The 19,020-nt window shown below is 43.7% G+C and overlaps 1 protein-coding gene across 2 annotated transcripts in view; it reads right to left on the reverse strand.

Annotated features, from left to right (window-relative positions):
* COL4A2 (collagen type IV alpha 2 chain) overlaps positions 1 to 19,020 on the reverse strand; it is a 171,778-nt gene that overhangs the window by 71,269 nt on the left and 81,489 nt on the right. For both annotated transcript variants that reach the window (XM_083435542.1, XM_083435543.1), the window contains exons 12-20: positions 14,400 to 14,441; positions 12,526 to 12,612; positions 10,022 to 10,066; positions 7,503 to 7,565; positions 6,427 to 6,471; positions 5,862 to 5,915; positions 4,460 to 4,526; positions 3,480 to 3,581; positions 1,653 to 1,808 (exon numbers count right to left, since the gene is read on the reverse strand). In XM_083435542.1, coding sequence (XP_083291668.1) covers positions 1,653 to 1,808; positions 3,480 to 3,581; positions 4,460 to 4,526; positions 5,862 to 5,915; positions 6,427 to 6,471; positions 7,503 to 7,565; positions 10,022 to 10,066; positions 12,526 to 12,612; positions 14,400 to 14,441 — 661 coding nt within the window. The remainder of the gene's footprint in view (positions 1 to 1,652; positions 1,809 to 3,479; positions 3,582 to 4,459; positions 4,527 to 5,861; positions 5,916 to 6,426; positions 6,472 to 7,502; positions 7,566 to 10,021; positions 10,067 to 12,525; positions 12,613 to 14,399; positions 14,442 to 19,020) is intronic.

Here is a 19,020-nt window from a genome sequence, read left to right on the forward strand (position 1 = left end):
AGCCTCGTAGTCTCTTTTGATCTTCTGGAGGCTATTGCTTGCAGTGTCATTGGTTCCCAGATGAACCAAGAGGAAGGGGTATTTGTCAGTGGGTTTTATGATTCCTTGCAGTCGTTCAGTTACATCTTGGATCTTAGCCCCGGGGAGACAGCACACCTCCTGAGACATCTTGTCAGGCCCACAGATCACTGCTTCTGTTCCCCTCAGTAGGAAATCCCCTATCACCACTACACGCCTCCTCTTATGTTTGGTCGGGGTTCTTCCGTGAGCTGTCCGTTCCAAGGTCGCCTGCACATTCCCTGAGGACTGACTTTGCTGCTCGTCTTCATATACCTGATCGACTGTAATGAGGGAGAGATCCTCAAATGGAGTCTGTTCTGTTCTGTGTCTGTGGCCTTCCTTTAAAGGCACTGTGGAGTTCAATATGTCTGGAATATCCATTTTTGTTTATTCGATCTCAATTTTAAATCTCAAGAAAAATTATGGGAGGGGGGAATATTGTCCCCGAATGCATAAGTGACATAGAGTGGGGAGCATCCCACTTTAAGAGGGACGGCATGTGTGGAGGAGTGAGAGAGGGACACCCAGGACCGCTGCCCAGTCTGTCTTGAGCCTGCTTGCCTGCCTGCCTGCCTGCCTGAGGTGATTTGCCACCCAGGAATTGCTTACAACGAGGCCCTTTACCGTGCAGTTGGTGTTCATCTTTCCGACGGCGAAAATGTTTAGTTGGACGATATTATCAAAGGCATAAAAGGTTGGTTGCAGGTGTGAGGGTATTGGCGCCGAGCTTTGGGTTTGTGTGGCGTTCAGGCATTGGAATAGCAGTGTATGGGGGAGGGGAGGTGCGACCATCACCTGCCCCTCCCGTGCTCAAGGGTATTCCGTTAAAGGAATCCTGGGGTGTGGATCTCGTCCGAAGCCCGGGGAGGGGCTAGGGCCATGCCACAACTCCAGCGGGAATCCAGGGGATGCTTGAGTCGATCCACATCGGCAGGGCTCCCCCTACTGGTGGCTTACCCTTACCAGACTCCCTGCAAGGAGGGAAGGAGTCAGATATAGTCAGTTGATGCCAATGCTGCTCACATTCTGTAACCAATAAAGTTGTGGCCTAAATTTTGCCCATTAATATTTAACCTAAAATTCTGTGTCTGTATGTCTTTATTCTCCTGGGGTGGCTTGGGGCTTTGACATGCAACAGTCCATGCAACCAGTACAAAACAGAAAAGTCTTGTTCCTTCACACTCTGAGAGACAGTGTGGTGTAGTGGTTAAGAGCGGTAGTCTCGTAATCTGGTGAACCGGGTTCGCGTCTCCGTTCCTCCGCATGCAGCTGCTGGGTGACCTTGGGCCAGTCACACTTCTCTGAAGTCTCTCAGCCCCACTCACCTCACAGAGTGTTTGTTGTGGGGGAGGAGGGGAAAGGAGATTGTTAGCTGCTTTGAGACTCCTGAAGGGGAGTGATAAAGCGGGGTATCAAATCCAAATCCAAAATCCTCTGCTTCAGGATTCATTACCAAGTGGAAAATTTAAAATTCTCACTGGTCTTTCAAATAGTTTCAAAATGCTTAAATAGGAAATTTCCCAGAATATTATTGTCAGCACTATCATGTAACTTTTTAATGTTAATTACTTTTAAAAGTTCTGGGTTCCTACCTGGACTTCCTGGAGGGCCAGGGACACCTGGTGATCCTTGTAATCCAGGATCGCCATCTAATCCTGGAGGACCTGGATAAACAGCTGCGATACCTGGATCGCCAGTCAGGCCTTTGGGGCCCATTTCTCCAGGCAAACCTCTTCCCACAGAGTTATCTGAAATGAGAAAAGCAGGTAGGTATGCATTATTTTAAGAATGCTCTAGATAAAAAAATGATATCACATGTCAAGGCTGCAGGGATACAAAAATTATGTACTTCAAATACCTGTCAACACCCAGACACTAAATCTTTGATCAGAGTAGTAATAATAATGGAATAGGTAAACTAGGGTTTTCATTTACTCACAAAGGAAAGAGAGGTGAAGTGACTTGACCAAAGCCAAACTGCAAACAACAACTCAGTAACCCTAAAGTCAGTCCACTGCTCTCTCCAATGCCTCTGGGTTATATTTCTTTACCATGCAACTGCTACACAATTTTTTACAAAGATTAGCACTTAGCACTGTATTAGCACTTCAGAGATAACATAATGTCCATTGGTCCTAGCTATAATTCAGCTGAAGCATTGTCTATTAACTAATAGTAAGCGCCTCTTTTTTTAAAAAAGAAAGTATAGATTGTGAATAATGGTAGAATCATAGTTCTGTAAAGAACCAAAAGTCCAGATCCATTCCTAATGGGTACGGTGAGGTTAATTCCTACAAAAACAGAATGCAAAAGGTGTTTTTCATTATTTTTCTAAGTTAATCACTGCCCGAGCTGATATGAAGTCAGGCATGTCCAGCTTCCATTAGGCTGCGATCTATCCAATACAAAAAACTGGCAGTGATTTACCACACTCTCCCATTGTCATTCTTCAATTTAAATATATTATATTTGGCTGGGGAAACCCAGCCAGATGGGCAGGGTATAAATAATAAATTATGATGATGGTGAAAAAAATAACAAATTATTACTCCCACACCAGCCCCCTCCCAGAGCCCTGGCGCAGATGGGAAGCCAACACGCTCCGAAATGTCCAATTCCTCCTTTACCAAATGAAGAGCTGGGGGGGGGGGCAGCAGATTACTTTCGAGTAAACACAGCTAGGCTGGAGCTGGAAAGGTGAGGAAAGTTCTGCATCCACGCACAACTAGGAAGGAGGGGGCATTTTCTTTCCATGGGAACCAGCGGGTGGGGGGAGGGGGATTAGGGATGTAATTGTCTCTCTCAAACGCTGCCCTTCATGTGGCTCCCTCTGCAGCACTGCAGGCCAGTGGAGTCCACGCACCTCCCTGCCCTGGGGCTTGGCTTGCAGGAGCTGACTGGGTGCCTCTGCAGCGCTGCAGCCTGTGCGGAGCCTGTGCGCCTCATCTTTGCCTCCCTGCCCCGGGGCTGCAGCTTGTAGGCAGCAGAGGCAGGCACCTCTCGCCTTTCAGGGCCAGTCACCTGACTGGCCGTTGGGGAAAGCCTGCAGCTGGATGCTTGAGATGGCAGCGCCAGCCTGAGCACTTGCTGCAGCAGCCTGGTGAAATGTAGCCTCGACTGCCCATGCGGAATTGCTCCAGTTGTGGCTAAGCATGTGCTGAGGGCACCTGGCGACCATGAGAGAGGGCGGTGGGCGGAGGCGTGCTGAGGCCTTGGTCACGATCAACAAAAATCCATTGCACAATTGATGTGTTGGACATGTCTGCTGTAGATGATTCAAGCTGCATAATTGTTTGCTGCGACTCAGATAAGAGCAACAAATATGAGAATGAAATAAAAATAATGTAAATCTGAATGTGAAAAAAGTGAATTTACTATTCCCAAGTCAATATTGGAGTAAGAAAGCGGCTGTAAATTACCATCTGATGATCCTTGTGGACCAGCACTTCCAGGACTGCCTTGCTCGCCCCGGTCACCCTCGGGCCCAGGAGCACCAGGGAGTCCCCAGTCACCTCTTGCACCTGAAAATATCCCCAAAGTACAGATTGGATTTCAGGCTTAAGGACACAGGTATAGATATAGAGATTTATCATGTCTCCCAAATGGGCATTTAGCCACTACCCATTTTTGCTTGCATACTACACATTCTCAGAGCACAACACCCTCACAATCATAACCCAGCTGGATCAAGGTCCATGAAGAGGAATTCATTAAGTTTCTGTAGCCCATACTGTAACCCGCTTTCTCCATCTCCCGCCAGTCCCCCAAATCTAATGTCACTGAGTCCTCTCCACACCTTGGGAAATGCTGGTTTCCCCATTGTGGCATGGACTGTGACAAGTGGGGAGGATATGGGTACACAGCTCTGTGCCCACATTGAGTTATTAAACTCACCCGCAATAAGCTCCATTTTCTGGATTTGGACCGTTCAGTTACTTTTCGTCATGGTTTGGCTTAGTATGCCATCCTTGCATATGTAAGAGCCAGGAAAGTTTATTCTGGCCACTGCACTAATAACCCTGGCAAGTACTTCATACTGCCACACAATATACTCTAATAGGGATGTTGCCTTCTTAAACCAAAGCAATGCACATGCCTCCCAAGCAGTGGACATTGAGGAAGGTTAGTTGCCCCAAGAGGAGTCAGCCATGTCACAACTCCCACCCCACTTTACTGCATGAAAATAGTAGGCTGCACTAAAAGAAGCATATTCAAACATATTCAGCTGCACTAAAAGAAGGGGTTTTGTGATTGTACTCAATGGCATGGAGTGCCAGCACCTCTTTTTTTCACACCAATTACAACCATTTTGTGCTGGCACCTGTGGAATTTTTATCAAGATACGACTACTATCACCTCATTTTTTAAAAAAATCAGAAGAAGGATTGAAAAGCAGTACCTTTTATTAGTTTGGGATATGGCGCATAAGCTGGTGGTCCTTGAGCACCTTTGTCTCCTGGCTCTCCCTGTGTAAATGCAAATTCGGTTCACTGGTTTTATTTGTGGTTGCATGTAAAATACTTTCCTTATTCTGAACAAATAAAATAAATACAAACATCCTCCCTCATGTCACAGGAATATGTCTAAGATTGCCTCTCATTCCCCACAAATTTCTGTAATTTCTCTTTGTCATCTTTCTGCACATGATCCATGTGAGTTAGAGACTGGGCTGGAACCATCAAGGAAGGCCTCTGCCTGATCCCAAAACCCCAAACATTTTTTGAAATGTTAAGATATTCTTATTTTCTCATTTGTATTGTTCGTATTTGAATTTGTGGTTTACTTAGGGGCCTTTGGGGGGCAAAATAAATAAAGAGTAATGTAACATAAAAAGTTCCAATTTCATCAAGCTGCGCTGTCTTGGACACCACTTGCTCCATCCTGGGATGGACTCTGCTGGTAAGGAAAGCAGTCGGCACCAGGGTACAAACATATCTTCCACAGCACACAGGGCAGTTCATGGACCTCTCACAGGCATAGTTCATACATAAAACTTAAACCATGCTTTTTTCAACCACTGTTTATTAAACCATGATTTAGCGTTATATGTGTACCTAGCCTAGCATCTTAACTATGCTTTATTAACTATGGTTAAGAGTTGCTTTCAAGTTAATGTTTGCAGTTGGTTTGGACATTTACCACTGGATTATGTGTGACCCTGGACCTTCTCCTTAAGCAGCTGTCAATACCCAGAAGCTACAGAGAGAAGAGCGGCAAAACATTCAGCTGCATTCCAGGCTCAGCAGCTCTCACTGGTGCTTTTAACAATTCTGTTTAAGTGATTGTCGGCCAGATGCCTGAGCTTTAACTATCACTTATTAAATACAGCTAACATTGACTATATGAACCAACCCACTGACATCCCTCCAGCTTGTTCTTGGCAGGTCTCTCCTTCCATGGACACTCAGGCCAACCCCCTCCATTGCAGTAGACATGTGGGCTGCATCTTCCTTCCTGCCTGGAATGTCCAGGTTTGGTTTTATTTGCCATGCTGGGATTGTCTGGCTTACCCAAGCCCCGCTCTTCCATCTGTGCTTGGGTGCTATGCAGTTGTTGTACCTCTTGCCTGGGTCCCATGACTGGCCAGGCTCTCTTGTGCTTTCCTATGGGGTCCGGAGTATAGTGAAGGAATGAAGGAGTGCACAGGTGATCCCCTACAAGGTGTTTCTCACCTTCACCAGGCCACAACTCTTGGGATTATTGACCAATGAAGCACAGAATTTGAAAAGAGTCCTTCTATACAACTTGCTCCATCCCTGGAATTAATATTGTGCAAGCAACATATTAGAATAACAAGCTACCTTAGTTCCTTTTTGACCAGGTATGCCAGGGAAGCCATCAGGTCCTGGGAAACCCTGAAATACAGTTCAAAACAATTGAAAGTACTTTCATGATTTTATCAAAACTCCATAGACAATTTTTCATGCTTCCCCTCTCACCTAAATTCACTCTCTAAACTCTCTCCTCCCCCCCCCCCCATTTGTTAGTTGCCGCTGTCACCTTTTTAAGATAAACTTTCTGGATATTGCACAAGTATGCACTGCAGTAGAGGAAGAGGTGGGAACTAAGATCATTTTGTTGGCTCTGCTAAAGGAGCAGCTCCACAGGGCGCTTGAACTGTTTTCATCCAATCTGTGTGGGATAACCACACAGCCTCATATAACCAACATGCAAAAGTCTAATGAATGCATGAAGAGGTTAATACCATACAGTAAGCTGTCCTGCCAGGCTTAGCTAAGTCCACTTCCCCTCACCTTGGGAGGGCACAAGTGGAGAGGGGAAGGATATGGAATGAGAATTTCCCCTCCAGCTAGTTCCTTATTTCAAGATCCAAGCCACAATCTGATTTCAGGGCTACAAACTTACCACATCCCCTTCTGTTCCAGTGAGACCGTTGATTCCCGGCAAACCCTATGAAATCATGGTTGGTTATTTGTTTGTTTGTTTGTTTGTTTGTTTGTTTTCCTGTCCTTCCTCCCACAGGAGCCCAGGGTAGTAAAGGTAAAGGGACCCCTGACCATTAGGTCCAGTTGTGGCCGACTCTGGGGTTGCAGCGCTCATCTTGCTTTATTGGCCAAGGGAGCCGGCGTACAGCTTCCAGGTCATGTGGCCAGCATGACTAAGCCGCTTCTGGCGAACCAGAGCAGCACACGGAAATGCCGTTTACCTTCCCGCCGGAGCGGTACCTATTTATCTACTTGCACTTTGAGGTGCTTTCGAACTGCTAGGTTGGCAGGAGCTGGGACCAAGCAACGGGAGCTCACCCCGTCGTGGGGATTCGAACCGCCGACCTTCTGATTGGCAAGTCCTAGGCTCTGTGGTTTAACCCACAGCGCCACCCGCATCCCCAGTGTAGTAACTATCAAAATGTTAAAGCAGAACAATCTAAAACAAAATCATATAAAACCATTTAAAAATAAGTTAGAACTAAAAAACATATACAAACAAATACATGTCCTCATAGTTACTAATTTCACATTTGTTGTGTAATTACCAGTCATCAAATGCCCTGGTGAACAGGAATGTTTTTTCTATTTCCCCTGAAAGTCAATAGTGAGGAAGCCACCTTGTAGAGTTAGAAAGAACCACAAGAGCCATCTAGTCCAACCCTCTGCAATCCAGGGTACTAACGGGGGGCTTTAACAACAACAACAACAACAACAATTAATTTCTACCCCATTATTTGAACTCGCAAGCCTTAGACTAAGGGTCTCATGCTATCCCAGCATGGGGGGAATTCGTTTCTGATGCCAAATACGGTAAAAACCCAGAACCAACAGTATCACCCAAAACCAAATTTGACTGGATGCATTTTCTAAATCCACACCACCCAAAATGTAACATTTAATTGTGACAGTCTCTGATGGTCTGGTAGAATGACAGGGAAAATATCATATTGAGAATGGCAAACAATTTGCTCCTTATTTTGACCAGATACTTACTCTTTGTCCTGTAAAGCCTGTTATTCCTTCCTCTCCCTTTTCTGCTGAAAGTGCATGATGACCCTAACAAAGAAAGAAAGAACTATTTGCTCTGATTTAACATCACAATTAGATTTAGCACGATAATCAAATTGTACGCATTGCTCCTTCTGGCAACTCCTGCAGCCAAACATATAGCTCTGCTTTCCTTTGGACCCCATTGGTGAGGCTGAGAGATGGGTCCTGTTGTCTGGGCCGCCCAGGACCTCCAGACATACAGGCCAGGCTTGTACTACGAATGCAGTGGTTTGACTTCACCCCAGAAGTCATACTCCATTGTCTCTCAAGACAGATGAATGCCAACAATCAAATTGCCTGGAGAGGATCTTGACAATAGCAGAGAGAGCATTTCCATGAACAAGTATGGGCCAAACATACTCTCTAAAGCGTATGTTTCTCCTGTTCACATTTAAAGCACAGGCCTCCCTTTTACAACAAAAAAGTGGGTGAGAGGGAAGCCTCCCCAGTGAGCTTTGCTGTCTGCTGCTGCTTTAAAGCAGTTTTCTCCAGTCCTGCTTATATTACAACTGAGCCAAGCAGGAATAACTTTGCATAGAGATAGGAAGTTGTGATGGGTGATAAAGCGCCTCAAAATTCCAGCAGAGGGCAAGAGCCTCTCTCGGATTGGCTGCCAGAGGGGAGGGGCGGAGCAGCACTTTCAGAGGGAAAATAACAGGCGCTGTTTCAGAGGAAGAAGTTGGACAGGGCTTGGTTGGGATGGGAGAAAGGGATGAGGAGAGGATTTGACTGAGGGTCTGCTATATTTAATTGGGGGCAGTTAGAGGGGTGAATCTGCTACGTATTAATTGGGAGTTAGTGGTGGGATCCGGTACAGTAGTGTATCAAGATAATGAGGATCCCACATGCTTTCCCTTTCCCTTTATGAAATAGATCCTCCTCTACTTTAATAATTTTTAACAGTGAAATAGCTCCATAAATAATGGAGGAAACCGCAATTAAAATCTCCTCATGTAGGAACAGAAACGAATGCTATGGCAAACAAAATGAACTAATGAAGGGGCAACTAAGAGGCTATTAATCACAAACCACCAATGTATATCCAACAAGTAATAAAATTAGTTGAATGAAAGAACAGAACATATTTAATAACAGACACCAGAGCCCTTAAAAGTCTCAATCATGTTTCACCTGGTGCTGTAATTGCATTTTATTATAAAAATGGCTGCAACTCAGGTCTGAACATGCATGGGAGAACAATGAAGGCAATACTGTACTGCAACAGGTTGACAATTTCATTGTAAGAGAAAGGTGGATCAGGTGGAGGCCTCATCCATTCCTGCCTAAACTTTTTATGTCCCACAAAGACCCCACTGATTTTGGAGGTGTCAGCAAAAGGTTAAAACCAACATCATTTCAGTAACCACAGTGGTGGAATGCACAGAGCCCACTTTGCTAATCTGGGTGCCATCTGCCCTCTCCTCCTAATCACATAAATCCTTTGATAAAACTCAGAGCTGGCCCAAGATGCTTTGGCACTTGAGGGAAACCACAAAATGGTGCTGCCACCCCCACCAGCAAAAAAGGGGCGAGTTAAGATCCACATCAGGAACAAGTGGGCAATAAAGATCTACATCAGAAACAAGAGGGGAATAAAATCAACCTTATTCGACAGCTGAAGTGGGAATCAAAGGTGATTGTTTTGGGGGGGGGAGACGAGGCCCCCTCTTAATCACACTGGATGTATGCAGACCCCAGGAGACCTCAGAGGGCAGCCCCTCCTATTTGCCATGAGGCCACTGTAGAGGTGGCACGGGGGGGGGGGCACTGAGGCAGTGGCAGATCCAGCCTCCAAGGATTGCACCACAGTCATTGCTACTACTGTGGCGGCTGCAGCGGGTGATGCCCCTGTGGATCCAGCAGCCTCACCTTTCCTGATGGGTGGACTGGCCCTGTCCCAGATCAGCTGATCTGCATAAATCAGCAGATGAGGGGGCCTGTGTGCAGGTGACAGTGTGCCTGAGTTTACCTGAGAGGATGAGGGGGCCACCTCCTATTGGGATACATTATACAAAGGAAAGGGAAAGCTGAGCGTAGTCGGACATGCACTCTGACTTTAAGAAATGTGATTGCAGGGAGAAGGCAGGCAGGCAGGCCAAAGCTCAGAAGGAGCTCAGGCTTGCAAGAGAGGTTAAAAATAATTTCTAAAGGTTTATTCGGCTATATTCAAAGCGGGAGGAAGAACAAAGAAGTAATAGTTCCTCCGTGTGGAGAAGATGGAGAAATGCTACTGGGTGGCAGAGAGAAGCCAGAACTGCTTGACACCGACTTTGTTCCTGTCTTCTCCCAAAATGAAAACAGTGTACAACCTGGTGATCATAACCAATCCATTTCAAAAGGGAGAAACAAAATGGATGAATCAAAGTAAGGCGTATGGTGCCTTGGCTCTTTCCCATTGACATACTACTGATTATATTGAACACAGGAGTATAATTGTGCTGCATTTCTTTCTGTGTACTTACCGGAATTCCAGCTTCTCCCCTAATTCCTTTTATTCCTTTCTCACCCTAACAATATATAAAAAAGAACAGTTACTGCTTGACCAAGACATTTGTATTATTCAAAAATCAAATTTAGAGTTCTGTCCTAGGCTAAATTTACACTGGATAGAATATTTGGATGCAAGTAACCTGTGGCAGTGCATCTTTGATACACTGACAGTGTGTTCCCAGTGCTGGTATAATGTCAGTATGCAATGCCACCAGCAGAGGAGCCAAAATGGATCAGTACTAGGAACAGACAGTACCCAGTTTGAATCCTTGCATGCAGAGCCAAACACTGGCATTACATTACATGAGGAGAGAAGGTATTATAAAATAAAAGAATCTTGTTGAACCTAATGGAAAGCAAAACATTGCCTCCGTCTCTTCCTACTCCACCCACGGTGTAACAAAGGAGCATAGGACTCAAATGAATTCTGTACCCAAACACACCCACAACTGCATGTAAATCCTGGTCAAAATTCATCACTCAGATGCGAAGGCACAAAACTCTCTCTCTGGCTGCATGTCATGCAGCTTTAGAGCAGACATGTGGAATCTGCTTTGTTTTTTATCAGAACCCTGAGATCTACCAGGAATCAGAGCCAGGAATTCTGAGTCCACTAATTTGCTGAGTTTAAGAACTGAATGTTACTTACAGTCCTTCCAGAAAAGAAATCCATCCCTTGTTATCACCTCACACCCCAGCCAGCTTTTTTTCATTTCTGCACTATAACATGGGGAGGTGGAGAATCATTGTGTTGTTGACTGATAAAAAACCTTTATTGTCTACTTCGAATTGCTTGGAGATGTACTGTCAGATCCTAATCCAGTGGTGGTGAACCTATGGCATGTGTGCCAGAGAGGGCACTCAGAGCCCTCTCTGTGGGCATGCGCACTGTTGTCCCAGCAGGGCCGTAGCTTCCCTGCGGGGGTGGGGGGGGGTGAGGAGAGGAGGGCTCGTGTGCGCTGTCCAAAGCCTGCAGCACCAGGGCCTGGCGAGCATCAAGGGGCTGAGCAGGCATTGACTTTTAATGCGCCAGGGCCTCCCACTAGTCTGTTTTTCCTACTCGGGAGTAAACCTCCTTAAGTTCAGCAGGACTTAACTCCCAGGTCAGTAAGCATATAAAGATGGCAACCTAAGAAGGGGCTGCTGAGTTTACATGTTCACTGGGCTTTCCCGCAGAAGCCAACAGAGAAATTCATTCCGTGGAGGCTGTGATCAAACGGCAGCCGAAGAAATAATAAAATATAATAATAATAATAATAATAATAATAATAATAATAATAATAATAATAATAATATATTTATGCCCTGCCCATCTGGTTGGGTTTATTTATTTATTTATATTTATTTATTTATTTGTATGTGCACACACAGGCAATCATTATTATCTCATATTAAAAATTGGGAGAGGGTGGCTCTTAGTGCAGTCTTCCAGTGTACACTAGTGGCCAAAATTGTGGAACCTCTTGGAAAAAATGTTTGATGGCTCATAACACCATTTTGATTTGGAGTAATACCAGTGCTTTTTTCTGTAGGGATGCAGAGGGATGCATACCCCTAAACATTTTGTGAATTTAAAGGGAGAAGAAATTCACTCTATTTATTTCCCCCGATTTGAGCTGTATTTTCCCCTGGTGGTGATTTTCTTGAGTCAAAATGAGAGTACCCCTAAACATTCTTTTTAGAAAAAAAAGCACTGAGTTATACCATAAAATTATATATCAACGGAAAGATAATTTAATGAAGAATGCAATGCAATAACTTTCATGAAGGATTATTTATTACAACAGCAGTCATAAAGAAGAAACGTGAAACATACAGAAAAAAATGAGATATACAGGTTAAACTGCCGTGTTGGCAATTGATAAATAAGTGGGTTTTGAGTTGCAGTTTGGGCACTCGGTCTCCTATATTTTGCCCATCCCTGACTTAGGACATGTAAGAAGAAACTTTGTTGCTGAGAACCATGGAAAAAGACCCTATGCATAGTTAAAGGACAAAGCACCCACACAGCTAAAGCAAGGAAAGGGGGAGTCATGATTCAGTCTGGTTGCAGGGTTGTTTCTTTGTTTTTTGTTTAAAGCACTATAAGGTCAGAACATAGATCTTTGGTCAGTCATTTCTTGACATGTATTTTAACTAGCAAAATTTCTGGAGTAAAACCTTGTACCAACATTGGAGAGATCTTGGCTGTACAAGATACAGAATATTTCTGGAATGATTCTGTGATTATTTAATCACAATAGAAAATACAAAAATATTAAATTCTTAAGATTAGGGTTTCATTTAAAAATATGTTTGGGAAGGAAATCTAGCCAGATTATTCTTTTATTTCATTTACAGCATATGAGATATGGCCACAGGATAATATTCACCTGCTATTTTGATGAATAAGAGCACTCAGGAAACATGCTTTGCTAGTTTCTGTACTCTATGAAATGAATAACTGGGAGTAATTTTCCGTAAGTTTTCTTATTACCTTATATTCACTTGAAATTACATCTGTTGAAGTGACAAACTCTCCTGTTGATGGACGCCCAGGTAGACCAGGGGGCCCAATATCACCCTGCAGAAAAGCCACAATAATATAGTCAACAACAAGTAAAATAAAGGTTTAAAAGTGGTAGTACATTTTTTGAACTACACCATAATAATAATAATAATATTAATAATATTTATTTATATCCCACCCTCCCCAGCCGAAGCCGGGCTCAGAGCTGCTAACAACAGTAAAAATAACACAGTTTATGAATGAACACCATAAAGAGAACAGTCATATGTTATAGTTATTTCAAATCTGAAAAGCTGGAGGATCTGCTGCTATAAATATACCAAAGTGCTAAGGACAACAAATGAATTTTGGCCTCCTCATCTCAGGAAGGATTCCATGTGACAAAACTAGAATTGCGTTATAACTCTTCAAGTACTATAAATGTTACTTTTGTTTGCTTGTTTCCTGGGGTTTCACTTTGGGTGTGGCTTTTAAATCATCATGCAATTTCCTGCTAAAGAAGATCCTTTGAGGTCTAACATATTTCTCCTTTTGATATTGCATTTTATATATATGCACTGCCCTATTATTTTAGGATCTCCAATGTTCTTTATTGTAGATTGATATTTTGGCTGATGGTATAGATAAATTTAGCTTAATATATTACATGCTGTTTCTATATTTGTTCGTTTATGCTACAACACCTATCACCCCTGACCATTGCCCTTGCAGACTGTGGGTGACTGAAGTTCAGAATCCAAAAGCCCCTGTATCTCTTCCCTATGAGCAAGTTAAATGATTTTAGAAAACATGACTATGAGGACATCATGAATAATTATAGAATTATGCATGGTGTGGACAGAGATTTTTCTCCATGTCTCACAGTACTAGCTTGTTCTTACATGCTCATCCTGTTAGTCTGAATTCTTGTTGCTGGCATCCATCTGTCTCAAAAGACAATGGAGTGCACCTCCGGGGGTGAAGTCAAACCAATGGAGATTCAGGATGCCTGCTAGGGCTGCAGAGACCAATAATTCTAACTGCTGCCTCCCATATTCTTTTTGCTATGTTAGCAGCACTGAAGTGACCTCCCCGGAGCACAAGCCTGGGCAGTGTGTCTGGAGGTTCTGGGCTGCCCAGATGACAAGACCCTCTTCTCAGCCTCCCGGATGGGGTCCACAGGAAAGCAGAGCAAGGCGTTTGGCACCAGATTGTCTGCAAGAGGTGCTGGAAGGAGGTGTACAAGGTGCCATCCAATCATCTTAGGGACCCCGTTCCGGATCTGTGTAGTGTTTACTCCTTAGCCTTTTCTTTTCCTGAAGATATCCCGCAAGGCAGCAGATAAAATCACAGAATCATAGAATTGGAAGGGACCCTGAAGATCTCATCCAACCCCCTGCAAGCTATCCCTAAGGGGACTGAACTGGCAAACCTTGGCGATTTCAGCACCATGCTCTAACCAACTGTGTATATTCAGGAATAATGAGAGAAAGTCTTCTCTTTAAAATTTTACACTAATTGGTAGAATTCCCTAGTGCAAAATATCATGATGGGCAGTCACTTGGATGGTTTTAAAGAAAGACTAGACAAATTATTATAGAATACATCTTTTGAAGCTAAATAGAAATTCCATGTTCAGAAACATCATATATACATACATGATAACCAGCTACTGAAGACAAACAGGCAAGGGCCATCAATTTCATGCTTCCTGTATGTTTTTTCAGAGGCCACTGGGCAAGCACCACAAATTCTCTAACTGCTAACAGCTGTGCTTCTGGCACAAGTCAAAGAATTATCACTCAAAACTGTATTCATCATATTCTGATAGAAATGCAAACTAATTAGAATATTCCATTTACCTTGTCACCCTTTTCTCCATAAAAGCCAAGGCCTCTGTTGCCCTGAAATGACAAGTAATGATTATTAAACGGGTGTTTTTCTGGCATATGAAGTACTTGCCCAAATGGTGATCTGGAAATCGTTTCTCTCTCTGTTTAACTGCTTTACCAACGATTAAAATAATTCTATGACATTTAGGCTATAAACTCTCAGTTGCGACTGGCATTTTCTATAGTATCTCTTAAATCTATTCTGATTAAGAAGTAGAATAGTCAATACATGCTTAATAATAATAGTAATAATTTATTATCTATACCACAGCCATCTGGCTGGGTTTCCTCAGCAACTCTGGGCAGCTTCCAACAAAGATTAAAAATACATTAAAACATCAGTCATAAAAAAACTTCCCAGGGCTGCCTTCAGATGTCTTCTAAACGTCAGGTAGTTGTTTATGGCTTTGACATCTGATGGGAGAGCGTTCCACAGGGAGGGCGCCATCTGCCTGGTTCCCTGTAACTTCGCTTCTCTCAGTGAGAAGACCAGAAAACCCTCATAGCTGGACCTCAGTGTCCAGGCAAAACGATGGGGGTGGAGACGCTCCTTCAGATATACTGGGCCAAGGCCATTTAGGGCTTTAAAGGTCAGCACCAACACTTTAAATTGTGCTCAGAAACTTACTGGGAGCCAATGTAGGTCTTACAGGACCTCACCCACTCACCAGTCTAGCTGCCACATTCTGGATTAGTTGTAGTTTCTGGATCACCTTCAAAGGTAGCCCCACGTAGAGCACATTGCAGTTGTCCAAGCGGGAGATAACTACAGCATGCACCATTCTGGGGAGACTGTGGTAAGGGAGGGTCTCAGCCTGCGTACCAGATGCCTGGCTACCCAAAACCTCAGTCATCGGGGCAAATAATTATTTCTATACAACAATCTTACTGTTGGAACTGATTTTCTAAGTTTTGGAACAGAAATTGCTTCAGTCGCTTTGTGTGATGACTTCTGTGGGGAGAGAAACAAGGGAAACGTATGCCTGTTAATTCTCCTTGACCTCTCAGCGGCTTTCAATACTATTGACCATAGTATCCTTCTGGAGTGGATGTCCGAGTTGGGGTGGGTAGCACTACTTTGCAGTGTTTCCGGTCCTACTTGGTTGGACATTTCCAGAGGGTTAAGCTTGGGGAGTGTTCTTCAGCCCTGTGGAACCTTCAATGTGCGGTTCCTCAGGGTTTGATTTTATCCCCTATGCTCTGGCAAACATCCATCAGTGTTCTTTCCCAAAGGCTACTTATCTTCTCCAGCCTCAGCTTTGTCCAATCAATTTCTATTTCTCATTTTATGCATCTCCACTCTTAGTTCTTCTATTGCTCATTCAGTAATTGCTGTATGACACTAACAATCAGAAGGTGTTTTTCAGTATTTTCACCATACTGAGTGCCTACTCTGAAATTCACACAGTCTTTGCTTATCAGGAAGTTACATTCCAAACATTTCACTTTCCCAGTGAGCAGCCATGTAGTTTCACATTACAAGCAGCACGTTCATCAGTGAAGCAGAGGATTAAGAGCAGAATGAATTAAGATGAAAATTTCTAAGAGTTGGAGAATCCCTTAACTATTTACAAACTTTCTTCAGTACACTATTTCAAACACACCTTTTTTTTTTTTTAAAGTAATATTTATTGGAAATTTCAAGTTACAAGAAAAAAAGAAGAAAAACAAAAAAGCAAAAAAAACAGAATTAACAATACAAATCAGTAAAAAGAGAATAAGAATAAAAAATACCAAACATACAATACACCAAAATCAAAAACAAGAACAGAAAAATAAATTTAAAAACAAGTCCAATATTTCCATATCCTTATCTTCATTAACTTATTTCCTCGACCTCCTTACACCTCCCTCTTTTGTATTCTAATTATTAATTACCTCAGCAAATCCTTTCCATCTTTCACTATGTTCTGTCCTTTAATTGTCTTAATTTATTTTGGCCTTATCTTACCATGAAAAGAAAAAACCCTAGAACTTAAAAAAATTATTTATACATAACTCCTTATAACATTTCTACTAAAGCCTAATAGTTTCATTCCAGGATTTCCCTAACAGTCATTAATTTTACAATACTTCTCTAGATGAATTTTTAAAATTTCTGCCAAACTTCATCCACCGTCTCTTCTTCCCGGTCCCGAGTTCTGTCAGTCCTTTCTGTCTGTTCCATCTAGTCCATCAACCTGGTGATCTTATGTCTGAGGCTCTTAACTCTTTTCCATAGCCCTTCTGCAGATCTTCTTCATAATTGTACCTACACTTTACTTTGTCTTCTGCTGGTCTTATTCTTAATTTCCTTCCTTTGTCTCTGAGGGGTAGATCTCGGGAGAGCAGCCTAAGAATGTCTTTACCCCTTCTCGACCGGTCAGCCCGTTCTCCGTGGTTAACCCTAAAATCCAAAAAATATTCCAGAGCATACTTTAATGCCCCTCCAAAATTGAGGGCCTCGACCACTCCAATCTCCTCCGGGCCGAAAACCATGTCCCAAAGGTCAAAACATCCCTGCATAGGAGGATCTGACCAACTTGCCATCTCCAGTCCCGACAGGACTCCATCTCTCCAAGTCTGACTCACTCCAGATTCAGTCATCAGAAACGACAGCTTATGTTCTTGCAGGACCGCATCTCTCTCAACTTGTATTACTTGAGGTTCAACAATAACCTCCTCCTTTATCTTCACCACAACTTGCCCTGTCAGGGCAGATTCCTGGGTCAATTCTTGAGCAGGTTCTATATAAATGTTCACTATTTGACCAAAATTAACAGTTGCAGTAGTCTTCGCATGAAGCTGCTCCAACAAAGCACTTGTCCTGCACAAAGCAGACACTAAGACTTCCTGTGTCAACATTCTCAAGGTCAAAGCCTGTTTCTCACAATCTCTTATCTCTACAGCTGTAGAGTTCCCCAAGTCCACTCCAACAACAGTTCAAAAGCTCCCTCTAGAGGAAACAATTTCGGCAACAAAATTGCTTTCGTTTTCCAAGTCTTTGTTCCTTTTTAGTGCAAAAGGAAACATTGAAGTCATTATGTTTCTCTTATTTGACTATCTGCAACATACGTTGTTATTTACAGTCAATGAACTTTCCCAAAACGTCTATCTTTGACAGCTCGTTCCCATGTTCAAGACGACAGAAATTGATCTTTCTTTACTCCCTCCCCTGCAGGCTTGAACAGTTTAAAAATTTCCCCCCTCTTCTCCTGCTTCCAAGGGGGGTTTTGTAACTTTAATCGATGGAAATTTAGTACTTTGCAAATAGCTTTCCAGACTTTAGCTTGTAATATCTTTGCTTCAAACTATTTACAAAAGCGGAAAGGCGGACTTCCTGTTTAGACCTTCCCGCTCCGGTGCCAAATTACGAAGTTTAATAATCCAATTTTCCGTTCTACTCACGGGTACTTGTTTAGAGTCCAATTTGTCCACAGGAAAAAAGTTAACGCTCTCCGACAACAGCAATGCGGCTTCACTCCGTGAAAAGAGCAATCGATTCGAAGCACCGCGCCGCTCACCCCACGTTGCTCCGGATCCCCGAAATCGGGTTTCCCCGCGAGTAGGGGAGGTGCAAAAGGTGCCAGCCGAATCCCAGATCCAAAGGCTTCTCCCGCCTGTGGTTTTGATGGGTCTCCGCCTCGCCGTGACGGTCAGACCATAATTTTCACAGAGCGGGTTCCTCCATATCAGAGGAAGCCTGCCATTGCCGGTGGCGCTAACCCGGAAGTCCCTCAAACACGCCTTTTATTTTGCTTTGATTTAAGCCCCTTGGTGGTGTCTCCTCTTAAGCCAGCCGTTGGATCAGATAGTATCAGTAGTAATTTATAGGCGTTCCAGATATCATTGTAGAGAGGCAGGTTGAGCTGATCTTTGCCCTAAGGACTGACCCCAAGGGCTATTAAGTTGTGTTTGGACAATATTGTGGTTCTTCTGCTCCCTGGTCACTCACCTGTCGAGGTTCCTTGAAGATTTTGCAGTCCCACACAGGGAAAGCAGCCCTTCCAGAGCATTGGAAGTTAATTCATTTTATCTTTGTCCCTCAGAGATAATATGATAGGCAGTAAAGGTAAAGGGACCCCTGACCATTAGGTCCAGTCATGGCCGACTCTGGGGTTGTGGCACTCATCTCGCTTTATTGGCCGACAGCTTCCGAGTCATGTGGCCAGCATGATTAAGCCGCTTCTGGTGAACCAGAGTAGCGCACGGAAACGCCGTTTACCTTCCCACCGGAGCGGTACCTATTTATCTACTTGCACTTTGACGTGCTTTTGAACTGTTAGGTTGGCAGGAGCAGGGACTGAGCAATAGGAGCTCACCCCTTCGTGGGGATTTGAACCGCCGACCTTCTGATCGGCAAGCCCTAGGCTCTGTGGTTTAACCCACAGCGCCACCCGCGTCCCATGATAGGCAGTAGCTATTGTTAAAGGTAAAGGACCCCTGACAGTTAAGTCGCAAATGACTCTGGGGTTGCGGCGCTCATCTTGCTTCACTGGCCGAGGGAGACGACTTTTGTCCGCAGACAGTTTTTCCGCGTTGTGGCCAGCAGTAGCTACTGTTAATCACCACCTAATTATCTCAATCAATGGAGCCTTGATGGAGCTTCCTC

Source organism: Podarcis tiliguerta (genome assembly GCF_965153285.1).
Source record: "Podarcis tiliguerta genome assembly, chromosome: 3".
NCBI lineage: Eukaryota > Metazoa > Chordata > Lepidosauria > Squamata > Lacertidae > Podarcis > Podarcis tiliguerta.